This window comes from Hakea prostrata, chromosome 3 (genome assembly GCF_041222555.1).
Source record: "Hakea prostrata isolate BN-2017 chromosome 3, UWA_Hpros_2, whole genome shotgun sequence".
Taxonomy (NCBI): Eukaryota; Viridiplantae; Streptophyta; class Magnoliopsida; order Proteales; family Proteaceae; genus Hakea; species Hakea prostrata.
Window position 1 is genome coordinate 63906933 of NC_142602.1, and position 18979 is coordinate 63925911.

The 18979-nt window shown below is 40.2% G+C and overlaps 1 protein-coding gene across 1 annotated transcript; it reads left to right on the forward strand.

The window, feature by feature from the left end:
* Positions 1-5578: 5578 nt before the first annotated feature.
* LOC149022743 (uncharacterized) lies at positions 5579-6223 on the forward strand. The gene has a single exon (XM_089147690.1). It carries the CDS (start codon positions 5579-5581, stop codon positions 6221-6223), a length of 645 nt encoding a protein of 214 aa, XP_089003816.1.
* Positions 6224-18979: the final 12756 nt, after the last annotated feature.

The window sequence follows — 18979 nt, forward strand, 5'->3', positions numbered from 1 at the left end:
TCTTCCCAAGCATCTCTTCTCGAAGATGAAAGTTGTTGTTTCTCCCTTTTATCCCTTTCATTAACTAATATATGCTATGCTCATCGCACTGAGAAGATACATTTTCTATCTGCAGCCCAAACTAGCTTGTCTTCACTTGGGAACATAGGGGGATGGATCTTTAATAGTGCTGCAACCTCTAGTCCAAATTATTGTTCCACCATGTCTTTCCTCAATGCTCTCTCAACTTTGTGACTCTCCTTGTGAATAGCATATCCACTTGGGTCCAAAGCGGTTACAACTTTGTGACTCTCAATATACAAAGACAGACATATACAATATGTCAATTATGGAAAGCAAAAGACGGAAGGTGTGGTGAAGGCGATGCTTGATGGACTGCAGATTGGATTGTCAACAGTTTCACAACGTGGGTTAAGTATAGATGAGATATGGACAAACAATCCAAAAATCGCTCATCTATTACCTAAGCCTACAAAACTAAAGTGGCCTCCGGCAGAATTAACAAGTCTTTTGGATTTAGCTAAAACCACAAAAATGGTTAAATTTGATATTTTTCCAAATAGTTCGCTCCAGATGCGTTTTGAATATTATGCTAATCTAGCATTTAATCAAGAGGATTACTGTAATAATATTATATGTAGTCCTTGTAAGTGTTTCCAGACTTAATTTTAATATAGCTTCATTTTCTTCGATCAAAAAAAAAAAAAAAAAAAAAAAAAAAAATCTTTGTGACTCTCAATCTTGTGCACCCACCTTGCTCCCCACACATCTATTATAGTGTATGTGCCTATTTTCCACTGCAGACCCTTCAATAGCACTCTCCTTCCTTAAAGGATACTCCTCCAGCCCCAAGATGGGTTACTTCCCAATCTTGCCTCCATGAAAGTAGTATCTGGGTAATAGATAGCCTTCATCACTTTATCGAACAATGACTGGGGCTCCTATAGAAGTTTCCACACTACCTTAGAGAGTAGAGCCTTGTTGTGAAGCGTAGGGTCCCGGAATCAAGCCCTCCATTTTCTTTAGAATGAGTAAACTTCTGCCATGAGAGCCAGTGTATGCCTTTTTCATCTTCTTTACCCCCACCCCCAAAAAAATACTCGGCAACCTAAAATGTTAGGCTGCATAGTTTGATGTCAGGAAAGAGTATAGGCTTTGTTAGTTCTATGTTTTCATTTTTTTGAAGGTAGCTATCCAATAGATCTTAATATTATTGTAGGCGAAATCAAGAGGGCCAAGGAAACATTTTGAATGTTTGCCATTTCGATTTCTTGGCTTAGAGATTTATGTTTTCAGGCCTTGTCTTGCTCCTTGGATAAGAATCTTTTCTACTCAAAAAAATTATCAATTGCTAAAATATGGACAAATTACATATAGACCCCATGCATGTGTTTCAATCAATTAGATACATCATCTCTCAAAACAGTTCAATTATATAGACACCCGTACTATTAAGTGTTGAGTTAAATGATGATGTCATCACTAAATAAATATTTAAAATACCAAGTTTACCCTTCTTTATCCAAGTATATTTTAGGATTCCAAATCTACCCTTATTCCGTTCTCCTTCCTCTCTTGACTTTTGATCCTCTGGCAACACCCGCTTCTCCAATCAATTAGTCAACACCATGAAGGCTCTCACGTGTTTGCAACTCGGCCCAAAGACCCAGAACCTCCACAACCTCCTCCTCCTCCTCCAATCCTTGTTAGTCTTCCCAAAAAATTAAGGTTGGAGTCACGACTTTGTCTGATCAAACACCACATCATGTTTCACAGAGAAAACCTCTAAAATCCAAAATTGACATCAAAACTAAACATTGTGAGGAAGAATATATTAAATTCGTGACTAATATTTTACCATGATCTACCTAAATTACCTTCCAGTCTTTCATTGCAAATGGTGAAACTGACGAATGTTAAGAGTATTGAGAGAGAAAGAAAAAAAAATAAGACAAGATGTTGTTGGCCCTAAAAATGCTAAGATATTGACGGAATTGGTAAGTGCTTCTCACAAGTTTTTATAAAAAAGACTTGAGGGTAATTTGGATATTTCTAGTAGAATATCAATTGGGAGGGAAAGATTATCACTAAATTTTTGATTTGATAATTATTTTCAAAAATAAGATCCTTAAGTAAAATTATTTTTAAAATATCTTATTGAGTAAATCTTTTTAAAATTCTGATCATCTAGGAAAATTTCCCAATAAAAAAAGGTGAAATTAAGAAAATTTTCCAATAAAAAAAGATAAAATTAATATCTCACATATTTGTTTAGTAATGGCATAATCATTTAACTTTCATATTTAATAGTAAATGTGCATTTATGATTTACTTTTTTGAGAGGTAGCAGATGTAATTAATTGCAAATAAGGGGGTTAATATGTAAATTTTATGTAATTTTCTCAAATATTTATATATATATATATATATATATATATATATATATAAAAAAACCTAAAACATATACCAAATTACCCATACATAATCTTGGGCTTTTCCCTTCGGAGTAGGGCTGTAATCAGGGGTGGGTTGGGCTTTTCTAATTGCAATTCCAATCCTAGATGTTTTTAGCTAAGCCCATTCCTGCCTTGACCCTAATTCACGACCTATAAATTTTGTTCCTAGCCCTAAACTCTACAGGGCCAAGTCAAGCCCATTCCCATCCTAGTTGTCACTGAATAAGTCAAGTCAGGATAGTTGGCCCTGGCTCTAATTGGCCCTAACTGACCCTTGTCCCTAATTGGGCCAAGCCAGCCTTGAACCCTAACCCAACCCTAGAAATTGAAATTAAAACCCAAACTAGAACCCAACCCAGCCTATCTTGACTCTAATATTTAAAAAAACAATGTGAATCTAAACCCCTGAAAGAGCCGTACAACCTTTTACCTTTTACCTTTTACCTTTTACCTTTTACTTTTTACCCGAGATTTAAAAACCTCAACCCAAGCCCAGAGATGGTTTAGATTTATTTCCTTTTTCTCTAGTTTTTTTAATGTAATCTTAGAGATAACTTATCTCCATCTAAACTCAGTGATGTTCAGAGCGCAGAACAACGGTATTCGGTAATAAAAAAACACAACTATTTGATTCTGATCGATGGATAACTAACACGTAAAGCTGCAGTTTGAAAGATACAAGTGTTTTGAAAAGAAGAAGCGGATCGAAAAGCATCAAGAACTTGTATAGGGTTTTGAAGAAAGGAATTCGATATTCTCCAGCGGAGATTCATCATCAAGTCTGAACCGATTCTGGTTTGAAATCAGTTTTCGAGAATTCATATCCAGGTTTTGAGTTTGGCTCTGACGATTAGAAAGCGATCGTCCAAAAATAGCTGAGCGAAGGAAAGTTAAAGAAGTTAGAAGGATCCGAGACTCTTCCTTTCGTTGGGTCTGCTGTTGCAAACCCTAGGGTTTTTGCGTCTCGTCTTCCTTCTATTTTCAAAGGTTTTGCCTTTGAAGGGTTTAGCATTTCGCTAAACCCTTGCTTGGAGTGGCTTCAATGGACCCTTTAGCGATGATATCGGAAGAGAGCTTAGTGGTGATCAGTGCTTCGACGGAGGAACTCGATCAATTGAAAAGAAGTAGCAAGAAAGTAAAGCGTGGACAACCATGCCAAGGGGATGATCCAAAAAATTCTTCTTCTCCTTGTCGTAGGTTGACACGGATAGAGACGCATGGATTTCTCCTTCCTCTCGTTCTTATGTCGATATGGTTAGAGGCTCAAGATCCACCACTTGAATGGAAGATGACCAGAAGATGTCTTATGACCAAAAGATGGAAGACGAAGGATATGACAAAGATGGGTTTTCCTATGAGGGGCTTTCGGATTGGGAGACGGATAGTGAGGAGATTGATGAAGAAATTCTCAATGAGGAAGAGAAATTATGCCCGACAATTGTGTTATCAAAAAAGGAAAAGGAAAGGCTACGAGCTCCTTGGAAACAATCGCTCATAATTAAATTAGTAGGGCGATCAACGAGATATCTGTTCTTATCTAAGCGTTTGCCTTCACTATGGAAACCGGTAGGCTCTCTAGACCTAATTGATATAGCGAATGAATTTTTCATTGCAAAATTTGGAGCACAGGAAGACTACAGGAAAGTGCTAACTACGGGTCCTTGGATTGTTGGCGACCATTATCTCTCCATTAGAAAGTGGGAACCTGATTTTAACCCAATAGAAGCAGAGGTTCGAAAATTAGTGGTGTGGGTACGGTTCCCAGAAGTTTCAATTGAATACTTTGATACACACTTCTTATCTAATCTTGCAGGAAGGATAGGGAAGGTTATTAAAATTGATTCCACTACGGAGGCTGCCACACGAGGAAGGTTTGCAAGGGTTTGTGTGGAGATAGATTTGCAAAAACCGTTATTATCTAAATTCAGAAGGAAAGGAAGAGTGCACCAAATCCTCTATGAATCGCTACATCTGTTGTGCTTCAAGTGCGGGAAGTTCGGTCATAATCAAGATCAATGTCCATCTACAAGAAACAAGGATATAATAGAACCTACTACTAATGAAGGAGAGGAAGCCCAACCAGAGCTGATCATGCTACAGGTAGAAACAATCTCCCTCCTCTTGATACTTATGGACCATGGATGATCGCCCAAAAACCACGTTACAAAAGGAAAATGATGGGAGGAGGGGAAGTTGGTGGTAGTGATAGAAGGGTAGAGAATTTTGTGGCAGGCGGAAACTCAGCTAGAAGAGTGGTATCTGGATCAGGATTCATGGCCCTTAGTACGGAGAATAACCAAGAAATATTGGGAGAAAATCCTAATGTAGTTAAGGAAGTTGATGTGGTCTCATCCCAGCAGCTAAATTCTTTGAATCATGACAGACATGTGAAGAATAGAAGACAAAACAATAAGGACTATAATGTGGTATTGGATGGTAATCAATTTGAGAGACATGTGCCAGAAAAAGAAATTATAGAGCCTCAAACACAGCACCCCTATAGGATACCAGAAGCTTTAGCGAATGCAAAATTCAGGATTGGAAATGAGGACAACAATGATCAAGTGATAAGCAATAATCAAGTGGTAGCTCCTTCAAATCAGGAAAATCGAAATCCGAATATTCAAAATTCAACACCAACCAATTCTACCTTAGAGCGGAGTCAGGAAGGAAGGAAAACAAATATATTAAGGGACCATGGGAAGCCACCGGATCAGTGCCAAGAACCATGCTTGGAGGATCAGAGGATGGATGATTTATGTGAAAAGAGTAGTGGAGATATTTCCGCTATTAGGGAAGAGATGATGATAGATGGGGAGTCCCCCGAAATAATTGATTTTTAATGATAGTTTTCTGCTGGAACTGCAGAGGAGCAGGGAGTAAAGCCTTCACCTCTGCTCTTAAGCATTACAGAAGTACTTATAATTCAGATTGCATAGTAATTATGAAGCCTTGAATAAGTGGTGAAAGAGCAGCAAAAGTTATACAGAAAATGAAAGGTGCTGCTAGCTATCGGAGTGATGCAATAGGTCTAGCAGGGGGAATTTGGTGCATTTTTTTAAACAGTGAATTGAAGGTGAAGTTACTTCGTGAACACCCCCCAATTCCTTTTGTTCGAAATTATGGATAAACATAATATTCCTTGGATTTTTGCTGCTGTATATGCTAGCCCACAGGAAGGCAATAGACGATTTTGTTGGGAAGAATTGGCAACTGCAGCTGATCAGTTTAAACTACCATGGCTTTTAGCTGGAGATTTGAATGATGTCCTAGATGAATCAGAGGTAAAGGGAGGAGCAGCAGTTCAGATTAAAAGATGTGAGAACTTCAGCATATATATTAACAGGTGTAATCTTATTGATATGGGAGCAGTGGGACCAAGATTCACGTGGCGTGGACCTAAATCTGAGGGTTACAAGAGAACGTATAGAAGACTCGATAGAGGTATGTGCAATGCTGATTGGAGAGTACTTTATCCTGATGCTGTAGTTTGGGTTGTGCCTAGAATTAAATCTGATCACCACCCACTAGTCATTGATTTGCAGCCTATAGTTCAAAAAAGGAAAAAGAAAGTGTTTCGGTTTGAAGCTATGTGGATGACTCATAAAGATTTTCCTAAAGTAATTGCAGATGGATGGGAAAGCAATAAAGAGATTCTGGAAGCCCTTCACTTTTTACAAAATCATTTGGTTACTTGGAACTATAATAATTTTGGGAGTATTAATGTGGCAAAGAAAAGACTGCATGCTCGGCTAGGGGGTATTTAGAAACGTCTAGCAGATGGATTATCTAACCCTTTCCTCAAGAAATTGGAAAAAGAACTGCGAGCTGAATTGGAAAAACTTCTTGATAGAGAGGAGATTATGTGGGCACAAAAATCTAGAAAAATGTGGATGTTACATGGGGACAGAAACACAAAATATTTTCACACTTCAACCATCATCAGAAGACGGCGGAATAAGATTGAAGAACTAAAATCTGATGAAGGTGAATGGATTCGCGATCCAGCTGAACTACAAGCACATGTCATTGGATTTTATAAAAATCTATTTTCTGAGGAGCAATCAAATAGCTAGGTACTTCACTCTCTTCATTGCTTTCCTACATTAAATCATGATTGGTTATTGTCACTTGGGAAAATGGTTGATGAAGATGAGGTCTACAAGACAGTTAGACAGATTAGTCCATGGAAGGCACCTGGTCCTGATGGATTCCAAGCTGCCTTCTACCAAAAATCTTGGGAAGTGGTAAGGCAAGCAGTCACTAGGATGGTGAAAGATGCTTTTGAAGGAAAAATAGATGTCAAATTGAATGAAACATATCTAGCCCTCATCCCTAAAGTTGACAAACCTGATTTAATTTCTCAATTCAGGCCAATTTCTCTGTGTAATGTGAGCATGAAAATAATTACTAAGGTTATTACTGCTAGATTAAAAGAGTATATGCCAAGCCTCATAACTCCAAATCAGGTCAGTTTCATTCCAGGGAGACATATACAGGAAAATATCATTACTGCACAAGAAATATTTCATACTATGCGCAAGAAATCCAACAAACAACTCACTATGGCCATCAAGATTGACCTTGAGAAAGCTTATGATCGGATTAGGTGGAGCTTAATACAAGAAACTCTCACACTGGCCAATCTTCCGAGTAGTTTGATTGATGTGATTATGAAGTGTATAACCACAGCACAACTGGGTGTTCTTTGGAATGGGGAAGATACAACTTTTTTCCAACCCACTAGGGGCATTCGGCAAGGAGATCCTTTGTCACCCTATATTTTTGTGATGTGCATAGAAAGGTTATCACATTGTATACAGGATGCTGTAAGTGATGGGCGATGGAAACCTATCAAAATTGGGAGGACCGGGCCATGCATTTCTCATCTAATGTTTGCAGATGATGTACTTCTTTTTGCCGAAGCCACGATTGAACAGGTAGCAACAATCAATGATTGTCTCAACAATTTTTGTATGGCTTCTAGTAGCAAGGTCAGTACTTCGAAAACCAGAATTTTCTTTTCTAGAAATGTCAGTCGCAATCAAGCTAGAGACATCACCCATGTCAGCAAGTTCACTGAAACAAAAGAAATTGGTAAATATCTAGGAACCCAAATTTGGAATGGACGGGTTAAGAAGGAAAATTACCACCATATTTTAGCTAAAGTGAAGAGTAGACTGTCGAATTGGAAGGTTAATTCACTTTCTTTGGCTGGCGTAATAACCCTTGCTAAATCAGTTATTATGGCTATTCCAGTTTACTCTATGCAGTCAGGACCCTTACCAAAAGGAATACTTCAAGATGTTGAAAAATCAGCTAGAGGTTTTTATGGGGGGATACTCAAAACAAAAGGCGATCTCATCTCATTGGGTGGGACACTATCTGCAAACCAAAAGAGATAGGTGGATTGGGCTTTAGAAATCTCGTTAAGGTGAATGAAGCTTTCCGATGAAGCTTGCTTGGGGGTTCTTAAATTATAATACTATCTGGAAATTAGTTTTGCAGGCAAAATATGGAAGCAGTAGAAGAAAAGAGAAATTCAAAGCTAGTTCGAGTGACTCTCCCATCTGGAAAGCAATTTGTAATGTAGCTCCCAAAGTGCTGAGCAACAGCAAAGTTGATGTTGGCAATGGAACTTCAGCTTTTTTCTAGGAAGATAATTGGCTGGAGATGGGGCAGAACCTTAAGTCAAAAGCTATATATGATATACCGAGCGGAATGAGTAAGGAAAAAATATCATCATATGTGGATGGAAATGGAGGTTGGAGAAAGGAAAAATTCAAAAATATATTACCTTCTGACTGTTGCATTAAAATTGAAGCATGCCCACCGCCAAGTACAGGCGGAGGAAAGGATGTATGGCTATGGAATCCATCATAGAATGGATGTTTTACAATAAAATCTGCATATGAAGTGTTAGAAGATTCCAATAGTCTTGGTGTGGACATTTCTTTTGATAACAGGTACTGGGAGGCCATTTGGAAGTTAAAGGTGCCGCAAAGAATCTCTTGTTTCATGTGGGTTCTAAGTTTGAACAGGCTGCTAACTAATGATAGGAAGTGGAAAATGGGACTCATGAACCACTCATTCTGTAACTTCTGTCTTCATGAAGCTGAAACTAGTCTACATGTATTTAGAGATTGCCAATATGCGAGTGGAATATGGAAACGATTAATCCCAATGAATCAACAAGGACAGTTCTTCAATTGTGATCGTCGTGATTGGCTTTACCTAAACATTTGTGGAAATCTATCACAACAACGGAAAGGATGGTCAGCCAATTTCGCCATCACACTATATCTACTTGTGGGGTTGGAGAAATCGTGATACTCATGAAGAAGACTTCACTCGACCAGGGGGAGGGGTTGAAATGATAAAAGAATACTACTCACATGTGGAGGCAGCTTGGACCCAGGAAAATAATCCACAATCATTATCACGAAGTGTTAGAAGAAAGGCAAAGTGGAAAAGACCAACGGAAGGATGGCTAAAATGCAATGTAGATGCTGCAGTTGGTAAAGAAGATTTCAATCAAATTGGAGGGGTTTTTCAGCAGCTCGAAGGGGTGTACTTGGGAGGTTTTGTGCATAGAACCCCCAAGACAAGTGTTCTTGAAACTGAGCTCCATGCTATTTGTGTAGGCATATGCTATGCAGTAGAAAGAAATATGCTACCTGTTTACGTGGAGTCTGACTCTTCACAAGGAATCAATTGTTTGAAACTGGGGGCTCAAAATCAAGGAAGGATGACAAGGATTATTGTGGCAATTCGAGAGTTGGTAGATTTGCATGGAAATATCATCATTACTCATACTAATAGAGAAGCAAATATGGTTGCCGATTGGATGGCGAAGAGAACAACAACATTGGAGTCTCCTACGCGTTTCTTTCAGGAATCCCCTCAAGGTATAGAGGAGTTCCTTCAGGTGGATCGTTTGACCAGCTCTCTTTAAATTGATTTGGGTTTTTTAACCCCCCTTTTGTATCAAAAAAAAAAAAAAACAATGTGAGGAATTTGGCATGTATTGGTAATGAACTAAAGACCTCTTGAATGAGAAATAATATTCTTACCAACTAACCAATGTTGCATTGATGCCATAATTACATTTTTAGGAAAATTTAATCAAACTAAACTAATATAGGGTTGATCATTTTTGTGACCCAAGCCAGCCTTTAGGGTTGAAAAAATCAAGCTGACATCAGACCAGACTTATGGCTGGTTTGGGATAGGTTGGGTCTATAGGGTTTTATTGATACTCCTACTATCTATGATCAAATTTGAATCATATAATAATTGATACACAGAATCTCACTTGCTATTAATTTTGCATCTAACCTATTGTTGAATTTGGACTATCTAATATATAAAAATATTGGTGTATTATAAGCATATTATATCTTAAAAAGTGACTAACAACAATGTGATGTTAATGTTTAGAGTTTTACGCTTTTAATTATTCTAAGTTTAAAATATGTCTAATCAATGTATAAGACATTTAAAAAAAAAAACTTAAATTTCTACCCAACTTTTTTTTAAAAGAGCGAAAAAGGAAGTTTTCTATATAATATATACATAGTGATACAAGAGAATTTACACTGAACCGGGTCTGCCTTTGGTTCAGACTTTGACTCCTGTGGAAGATGGCTTGACCATGATCAGGTTCAGACATCTGGTTGAATCATCAAGAAGGAATTCACACTTCCAAGGATGAACGTGACCCTGAAGAATCCGGGACACGAGACTCAGTTGTAGACGGTTGCCATGAACCTCAGGAGTGGACAATCGTGCAAAACATGGCAACTGCCACCATTTATGGGGTGAAGGATCGTGTCCACGAGGAGAAACACGTTCATCTCCGAAAAAGGGGATTAACCACAAGATTTGACGGTCACCAAGAAGAGGCACGAACGAATCCAACGATCGGGAATCAAAGGTAAAATCTATATAAATAAGTAGCCTACGCACGACACATGTAACTAAATCATTTTCCCTATAACCACATTCAATTTTTGCTCTACGACTAGCCAAGCTTTGTGATCAGTTCCTTAACTAACTTAGCCTTTAGAGGTGGCCTCCCAACCCCACGGTCAGGCCACGTCTAACATTGTTTTGAAGGTGTTTCCTCAAGCATCTCAAGGGCTAAGTAGATTTTGGACGCATCATTTGGCGTCGTCTATGGGAAACACCTCAAGAATTCATGGTTACCAGATCCAACGCGGCAGCAGCAGTTGCGGCTCAAAGGCTCCAAGATACTCACCCTCCTCTGGGAAGAGGCATTCCAGAAGGTAAAAGTTCGTGAAGATGCTGGATTGGTTGGAGATGAACATCCCAACAATCCAAATAACCTTCAGGAGAAAATGAATCAAATGTAGCTTCAATTTCGAAGATACAGGCAGATGCTTCGTGCAATAGCAAGACAGGTAGTGGCTCCTCAGGCTCCTAATCCCCAGGATTAGGTGGAGGCTCGAGGATGCACGAGAGGAACGGAGATACATCTTTCTCCGGGACAAGGGCGTTCTCAATAGAGAGATAGGCAACTAGCCGAAGGCTAGAATTATGGGCAAGGTCCCTGAAGAAATTATAGGGGTCGAACCAGAGAACGAAGAACTGGAAAATTGCCTAGAAGAGATGGTCAGCATGATAGGCCGCAGGCGAGTCAAACCAGGACCATTACCAAGTTAGAATGAGGGGTTCGCACACATACACCAACGTCCCAACGTTCGGGTTGAGATAGTGTTTGAGAAGATGGCATTCAAGCAGATGGCGTTCGGGCAGTTCACATTGATCGGGAGCTGGCGGACATTAATCAAAAGTTGGGACAACTCACCAAAGGAAAGAGAATTGATGGTATTTACTCAATCATCAAGAAAACCCCGTTCACAGATGTTATCTCCAGGTTCGAGTTTCCCCATAATTTCAGACTCCCAACTTTCTCTCCTTTTGAAGGTTCGGGAGATCCTATTGCACACATCAGTTACTACTAGCAGACAATGGCCGTTCTGCGGAAACTCTGATGCCATTCTATGTAGAGTGTTTGGGTCCTCACTCACGGGAGCAGCACAAAAATGGTTCTCGAATCTTCCTTCAGGAAGAATTACTAATTTTGAAGATTTGGCCCAAAAGTTCATCTGTCAGTTCCAAAGGATAATCAAACAAAGAAGACGGAGGAGACTTTGTTCACCGTTAAGCAAGGAAAGAATGAATCAATTCGGGAATACCTGAAAAGATTCAATAAAGTCACCATGGAGATCAAGAATTTGGACGAACAGGTGGCCAAGATTGCACTCTTCACTAGACTTACCAACAGAACACTCTTGGAGCTTTTACTCGACGATATGCCCACCGCTTATTCCGAACTGGTGCAAAGGTGGCATTAGCAAGATGAAGTGATTGAGATTCTTGATGCGCGCCAGGGAGAAGTCAAGGTCTCCAATAGAGATCAGAAGGCACCTGAGAAAGGCCACAGGTCAAAGCTGCCCAACAATGATTGGAATCGGAGGTGCACATAGTGTTGGTTGACACAGGATCGTCTGCAGATCTTTTGTCATATGATGCCTACCAGAAGCTGAAAACGGAGGATAATCTGATGAAGCCATCCTCTACCCATTTGTATGGATTTGCTGGATCATCAGCAATTGCGGAAGGATCAGTACAACTGGACCTCACGGTGGAAAATTTCCCCAAGGAAACTACTATCTGCGTAAACTTCTTAGTCGTTCGAGAGCTTCCCGCATACAACGTCATCCTCAGGAGGCCATCTCTTTCGAAGCTGGGGGCAGTGGTTTCAACCAAGCACATGAAGATCAAATTCCCAATTGAGAAAGGGATTGGACAGGTAGCTTCTGATAAAAATAACTTCCCGACAATGCTATGTTTCATATCTAAAGGAAAAGGCTGGTCCTATAAAGGCCATGGCACTACCGATAGAAGTACACGATGATTGGGATGAAGATGAGATGTAGAGGCCCGAACCTGTAGAAAAATTGGAACGAATCCAGTTGGACTTTGAGGATGAAAGAAGAACGACCCACATCGGGTCCGAACAACTGGAAGATTTCAAGGAAGAGTTGAAGAGTTTTCTTTGAAAGAACATAGATGTATTTGCATGGTCAGCTGATGACATGCCTGGCATTGACCGAATAGTTGCAGAACACAAGCTTTGGATAAATCCAAAGATCAAGCCGGTAATTTAGAGGAGGAACTTCTCAATTGAGAAGCATGAGGCTATCAGAGGTGAGGTAGTGAAGCTGAAGAGTTTGGGCTATCGAATGTCCAACTTGGCTAGCCAATGTGGTGATGGTCAATAAATCAAATGGAAAGTGGAGGATGTGTACTGATTACGCAGACCTCAACAAGGCATGCTCGAAGGATTGTTATCCTTTGCCCCGAATAGATCTCCTGATTGATGCAACCGCTGAGTATGAAACTTTGAGTTTCATGGACGCGTACTCAGGCTACAACCAGATTCTGATGAATCAGAAATATGAGAAATTTACTGCTTTCATGACCGATCATGAAAGTTTCTATTACAAAGTCATGTTGTTCGGGTTGGAGAATGCGGGAGCAACCTATCAAAAAGTAGTGAACAAAATCTTTAAAGATTTGATCGAGAAGAATATGGAAGCTTATGTAGATGACATGTTGGTAAACAGCCTCAAGCATTCAGGACATATCATAGATTTGGCAGAGGTATTTTCATTTTTAAGAAAATATCAGATGAAGTTGAACCTACAGAAATGCGCGTTCGAAGTATCTTCGGGAAATTTTCTGGGGTTCATGGTCTCCCAAAGAGGGTTTGAGGCTAATCCAGCAAAAATACAAGCTTTGATCGATATGGAGCCTCCAAAGACCGTTCAGGACGTACAATGTCTAACGGGTAGAGTTGCAGCATTGAAACAGTTCAAAGCACAATCGGGAGAAAAGTGCTTACCATTCTTCAAAGCCTTGAAGGATTTGAATGGGAGCAACGAAGCACGATGGACAGACAAGTGCCAGAAAGCCTTCAAGAACCTGGAAACCACGCTCGGGAAACCACCTCTTTTATCTCGGCCCAGAAAAAGGTGAAACTTTGTAAGTTTACTTGGCAAATTCCCTTTCGGTCGTCAGTGCAGTCCTCGTTCAGGAAAAAGAGAAGAAGCAGTGGCCTATCTACTATGTCATCCATGTGCTCCTGGGATGCGAAACCAGATATTCCATGATCAAGAAACAAGTGTTAGCACTCATAATAGTAGCTAGAAAACTTAGGCCTACTTCTAGCCTCACCCAATAGAGGTATTAACCACTTTTCCTCTGAAAAAAAGTTCTTTATAAACCTGATTTATCTGGAAGAATGGTGGCATGGTCGGTGGAGCTTAGAGAGTTCTAGGTAGATTTCAAACCACACATAGCTATAAAGGCTCAAGCCTTGGCAGACTTTGTGGTTGAAACTAGAACTCCAGCCGAAGAAGGAATTACCGAACCCAATATCCCGACCATATGGGACATTTATGTAGATGGTTCGAGCAATAAACAAGGAGCTGGCACAAGAGTCTTACTAAAAAGTCCAGGAGGCTTTATAATTCGCTATGCCCTAACATTCAGTTTTGAAGCAAGAAACAACGAAGCAGAATATGAAGCCTTCATAGCTGGTCTTCGATTGGCAAAACCTCTAGTAATAGCCGAGATGACTATTTACAGTGATTCTCAGCTTATTGTTAATCAGGTACAAGGAGAGTACGGGAACAAAGAGCCTAGGTTGTAGAAGTATCAAGAGATGATACAAACCCTGAGGAAGGAGTTCAAAGATGTCAAAATCTTTCAGATTCCAAGAAAGGAGAATACCATGGCGGATGAACTCTCAAGACTGGCTAATGCGAAAGAAAGGACCCTTGAGCCTTCAGTCTATATTGAGGAACTAAGCTTCCCAAGCAACCAAGTGAAAGAAGTTTCATACATTGAAGATGAATGATGCTGGATGGACCTGATCATTGAATACATTCAGGACAACAAGCTGCCCGAAGATCCGAAAGAAGCCAGGATGGTTCGAGTTCGAGCAACAAGATTCACAATACAGAATGGGAGGCTATATCGAAGATCTTATACTGGACCGTTGCTCAGCTGTCTGGGACTTGAAGGATCGAAAACTGCCTTGGTAGAGGTGCACGAAGGGATCTGTGGAGCACATATGGGCGGTTGGGCACTAGCACACAAGATTTTGAGGCTCGGGTTATACTGGCCAAAGGTTTAAGAAGATGCCATGGAGTATGTGCGCCATTGCAACAATTTCCAAATTCATTCGACCGTGTCAAAAAAGCCTGCAACAACCCTAACGTCTATTCTTGATCCAATCCCATTCGCAACATGGGGAATTGACATCATGGGAAAGTTCACCAAGGCATTAGGCGGTCAGGAATACTTGATTGTGGTGATCGAATACTTCACCAAATGGGTCAAAGCAATCCCCTTAGCAACTATCACTAAGAAAAGAGTTGAAAAGTTCATGTTGGAGTCAATTATCCATAGGTTCGAGATCCCAAAAATTCTTGTAACCGACCATGGAACACAATTTGACAAACCCCAATTCAAACAATTTTGCAACACATACATGATCGAGCATCGAATGTCATCAGTAGCATATCCTCAGAGCAATGGCCAAGTAGCGGTAACCAACCGAACCTTGTTGGATGGATTAAAGAAGAGGCTCAAGTCAGATAAAGCTTTGTGGGTTGAAGAACTCCCGAATGTCCTTTGGGCATACCAAACTACATTTCAAACACCCATAGGAGAAACCCCTTTCAAATTGGCTTATGGATTAGAAGCTTTGGCTCCGGTTGAGATAATGGCAGGAACTCACCGAGAGAGGGAATTTGAAGAAAAAGCAAATGAACAAGGATTGCTAGACAACTTAGATTTGCTAGACGAAGTTCAAACAAAGGCCATTGCCCAAAATCAGCATTATCAATGGAAAATGGCCTCTCATTATAACTCCCAGGTGAAGCATCGACAATTTCGATCAGGGGAGTCCTAAGAAGCACTCTGGCATCAAATGTAAAATCCAGCCCTATCCTAACCCTGACCCTAACCCGGATCCACTGTTGTTTTTAGGTCCGAAGACCCAAAGCGGTGGTAGAAGAGACTTATGGATGCTTTTGATTGATAATTATGAGTCGGAGACCGAGCCCATGGACATTGACGATGATACCCCTTACTTGAGTACATTGTCGGTGTTTAGTGAAAGTCTGCACATCGGAGAAGAATGATTTAGTTGAAGTACCTAATGGAATCCCGTGCACAATCTGAAGGTATTCCCTGAAACTAGACTTCTTGATTGAAATGTAGAAGAAAACCCCATTCAATTTGACCTTGTATAGCCCTCCAAGTCCCTGTCTGAAGTTGCTGATCTAAATATGTTTTTCTGTTGAATTATATTTTGGTCGATCCTCTTTGGTCGATGCCATCGATCAAGGACCATCGACCAAAGTTTCCCAGACAGACAAGTTAATGATTCTTTGGAATATTCCCTATTCTATTTATACTAGCCTCGTGTTTTGAGCCCTATTCCAATCATTATCACTCCTGAGAATGTGGGGAGAACTTCCCAAAGCACCTCCTAGGCATTTGTGAAGGAGATTCCACCAAAACTCATTATTAATCATTGTTCCTTGTCTCCATCAACAACTACAAGGTATGATTCATCACTCCCACTCTCTATTCTATTCTTTTCTATCATTTTCTATCCCTCTCTTGCTGTTGAGACCTTGGAGATGGTGCTGCAACCTTGCAACCATCACTCCAAGTGTCCACTCTTGCTTAACCTATGATCCTCTCACTTGTCTATTGATGCTATGCCCCCATTTCAAGCCTTGCTTATACATTCTTTGATTTTCTTCTCAACATCATGCCTTCTTGTACAAAACTGAGGTATATAGTGTGCTATGTACATGTTTATCACTAGCATATGATCCTAATCAAATTCCTATAAGTTCCCTTAGCTAATGCATGCCTTTTCAATGTCAATGCAATCAATTTCAATCCATGCTATGATGCTTGTCTCTTGAACTTAGTAGCTCAATTTGGGGCTTTCTATTTAGACCATTAGATTATGTTAATTCCTTGATTTGTAGTGCCCTCATACTGTTCTTAAGCATCCCTCCAAGTTCCGGATCGATCCGAACCCCGGAAGACCAATTTCGGACCAAAATCTCCAAAACCCATTATGCTGTCCCGAAGACATTTTGGTCGATCCTCTTTGGTCAATGCCATCGACCAAGGACCATCGACCAAACTTGTTGCTGACAGCAACCTCAGCCAGTTTTGACCCGTTCGACATCCGATCTTCCCAATTTCTTCTCTAACTTCTTATTTATGTTTGTTTAGGGTCTTAACACTACTTTTGGATCATTCCTTGGTAATTCTTGATTCATCATCAACTCAGCCTAAGGTAAGGATGGTTATCTCCATAAACACTTAGGCCATGAACTTATGTTTGGTGCTTATACTTAGTGAACATAGTCTCTTAATTGCTTTTGATTATTATAGGACTGCTATACATGTTTTAGAACAGTAGTATTGTGAATTCATATACTCGTGTTATAATGATTTATTATTCTTGTTACTTATATTCATGATGGATCAATTCAATATTATGATTTAACTTGTATCATGATGATGTATCAAATGTATGAGATGTCATGGACTTGAGTATGTGATTGCCTAGGTATAACTTGGGATCGGGAAGTGTCCTATTGACGCTACTGTCCTTGGGCATCGGAGGGAATAGTATGGGATGTTCTCTGAAGGTGCCTATCGACACTTTCCCGGGTTATTGGATGACATACATAGGATTGTCTAGCTGTGTGGCTAGGATTGTCCTTGTCGTGTCAGACCCGAATCGGAAGGGCATTGAGACCGAACGACCCGTGGTAATGTATGGTTGGATGGGCGCTCAAGACCGGTAACCAACCCGGGAGAGGACATGAACCATGCTACGGATACCCAAAAGGGGCCATTTATTGGTAGGGTTGTAAATAGCTAGACTTGGGCTCACGGGCGCTCAAGACCGGTTGCCAACCCGTGAGAGGACGTGAGAGCTTCCCGTTTACTATTTGTGGATGACCAATAGGGTTGATGAGTTCGTAATCCGGGATTACGCTGACTCTAGTGTGAAGAATACCGGAAAGGATCACCTAGGGCGAGGAATGGACGTATCAGGATCTGAGTTGATGCGACTGAGTAGATGACTTGCATTGGGCTAGGCTTTACCGTGACATGAGCCAATACTTATACCAAATGGTGATGTGAGAGAGTGGTGACCGAATCCCCTACCATGGTTTGAGAGGACTTTACCCAACTACTACAGTAGTCCCAAGATACGGAATCGGTTGAGGGAGAGTGACTGACGACCCAAAGAAGTATGGTGCTATGGCTTAAAGCATGTCTACCATAGATACTAGCATTCATAGAGTTAGAATCATATTTGCATCATATGTCTCATATCACATTGCATTATGTTATGATTGGTATTTGTATGATTTTAATGGAATAACTGCCTTGCTGAGTTCTTTGAACTCATTCCTTTTGTGCAAATGTTGTTAGATTTTCCCGCAGGTATTGAAGACTCTGATGGCACACTCTATGAGACTGACTTTGATTCCTCATACTACCCTCCGGGTGGTAGCTACGGTGAAGATCAGAGTTATGGTGCCGAAGAGTATTACTCTACGTACCAGGGTTAGCCCCACTTTGGTGAGGGAGCGGCCGTGCTGGGCTTTCTTCATCCACACCTATGAGGAGACTATCATTAGGATAGAAGAAACCCTTGTCTAGTGCCCCATTTCCCTGGATTACTGTTAAACACTTTGGATATGTAATTAACTTTCTTGGAGTTACCCTTTAAACATGGATTGTAACTTAACTTGATTTTACTACTTTTCCGCTGCTTTGAGAGAGTGACTTTTACTCATTTTCTCATTCTCATGATTACACTTATACACTTGGTATTATATATTTCTGCACTCTGATTAGTTGATCTTATCTTATTCATAATATCTATTGTTTATTGCTTTTACCTTGATTATTATTGTTCATGATTGTGTTATCGCGTATGTGAGAGGCATGGTCCCTCGATGCTTGATCCTGGGACTGTGGATCACATTCCCGGGTATGCTAGATAGGGTACCGGCTGGGTGGATGTGACATCAAACCCTCGTCATCAAAAGAAATTGGATCCTTCATGGGAGGGGCCATATATGATAATCAAGCTGGTAGCTTTGGGAGCGTATAAGCTGAAGAATCTAGCTACAGATCGTAAACTTGGTCGGTCTTGGAATGCAAGACATTTGAAGAAATTCTATCCTTATGCATTTTCAAATTTTTATGTAATCGCATTTTTATGCAATCTATATTTTCAAAAACCAAATCTCTTTTAAACGGGGGCATGACAGGATAGATAGCACAGATGGCATGATCAATTCAAAAGGCTTTGGTTTAATACCCAAGTGAGACCTTCGAAAGGCTAGAGATAATTCTAAAGGAATTTCTCA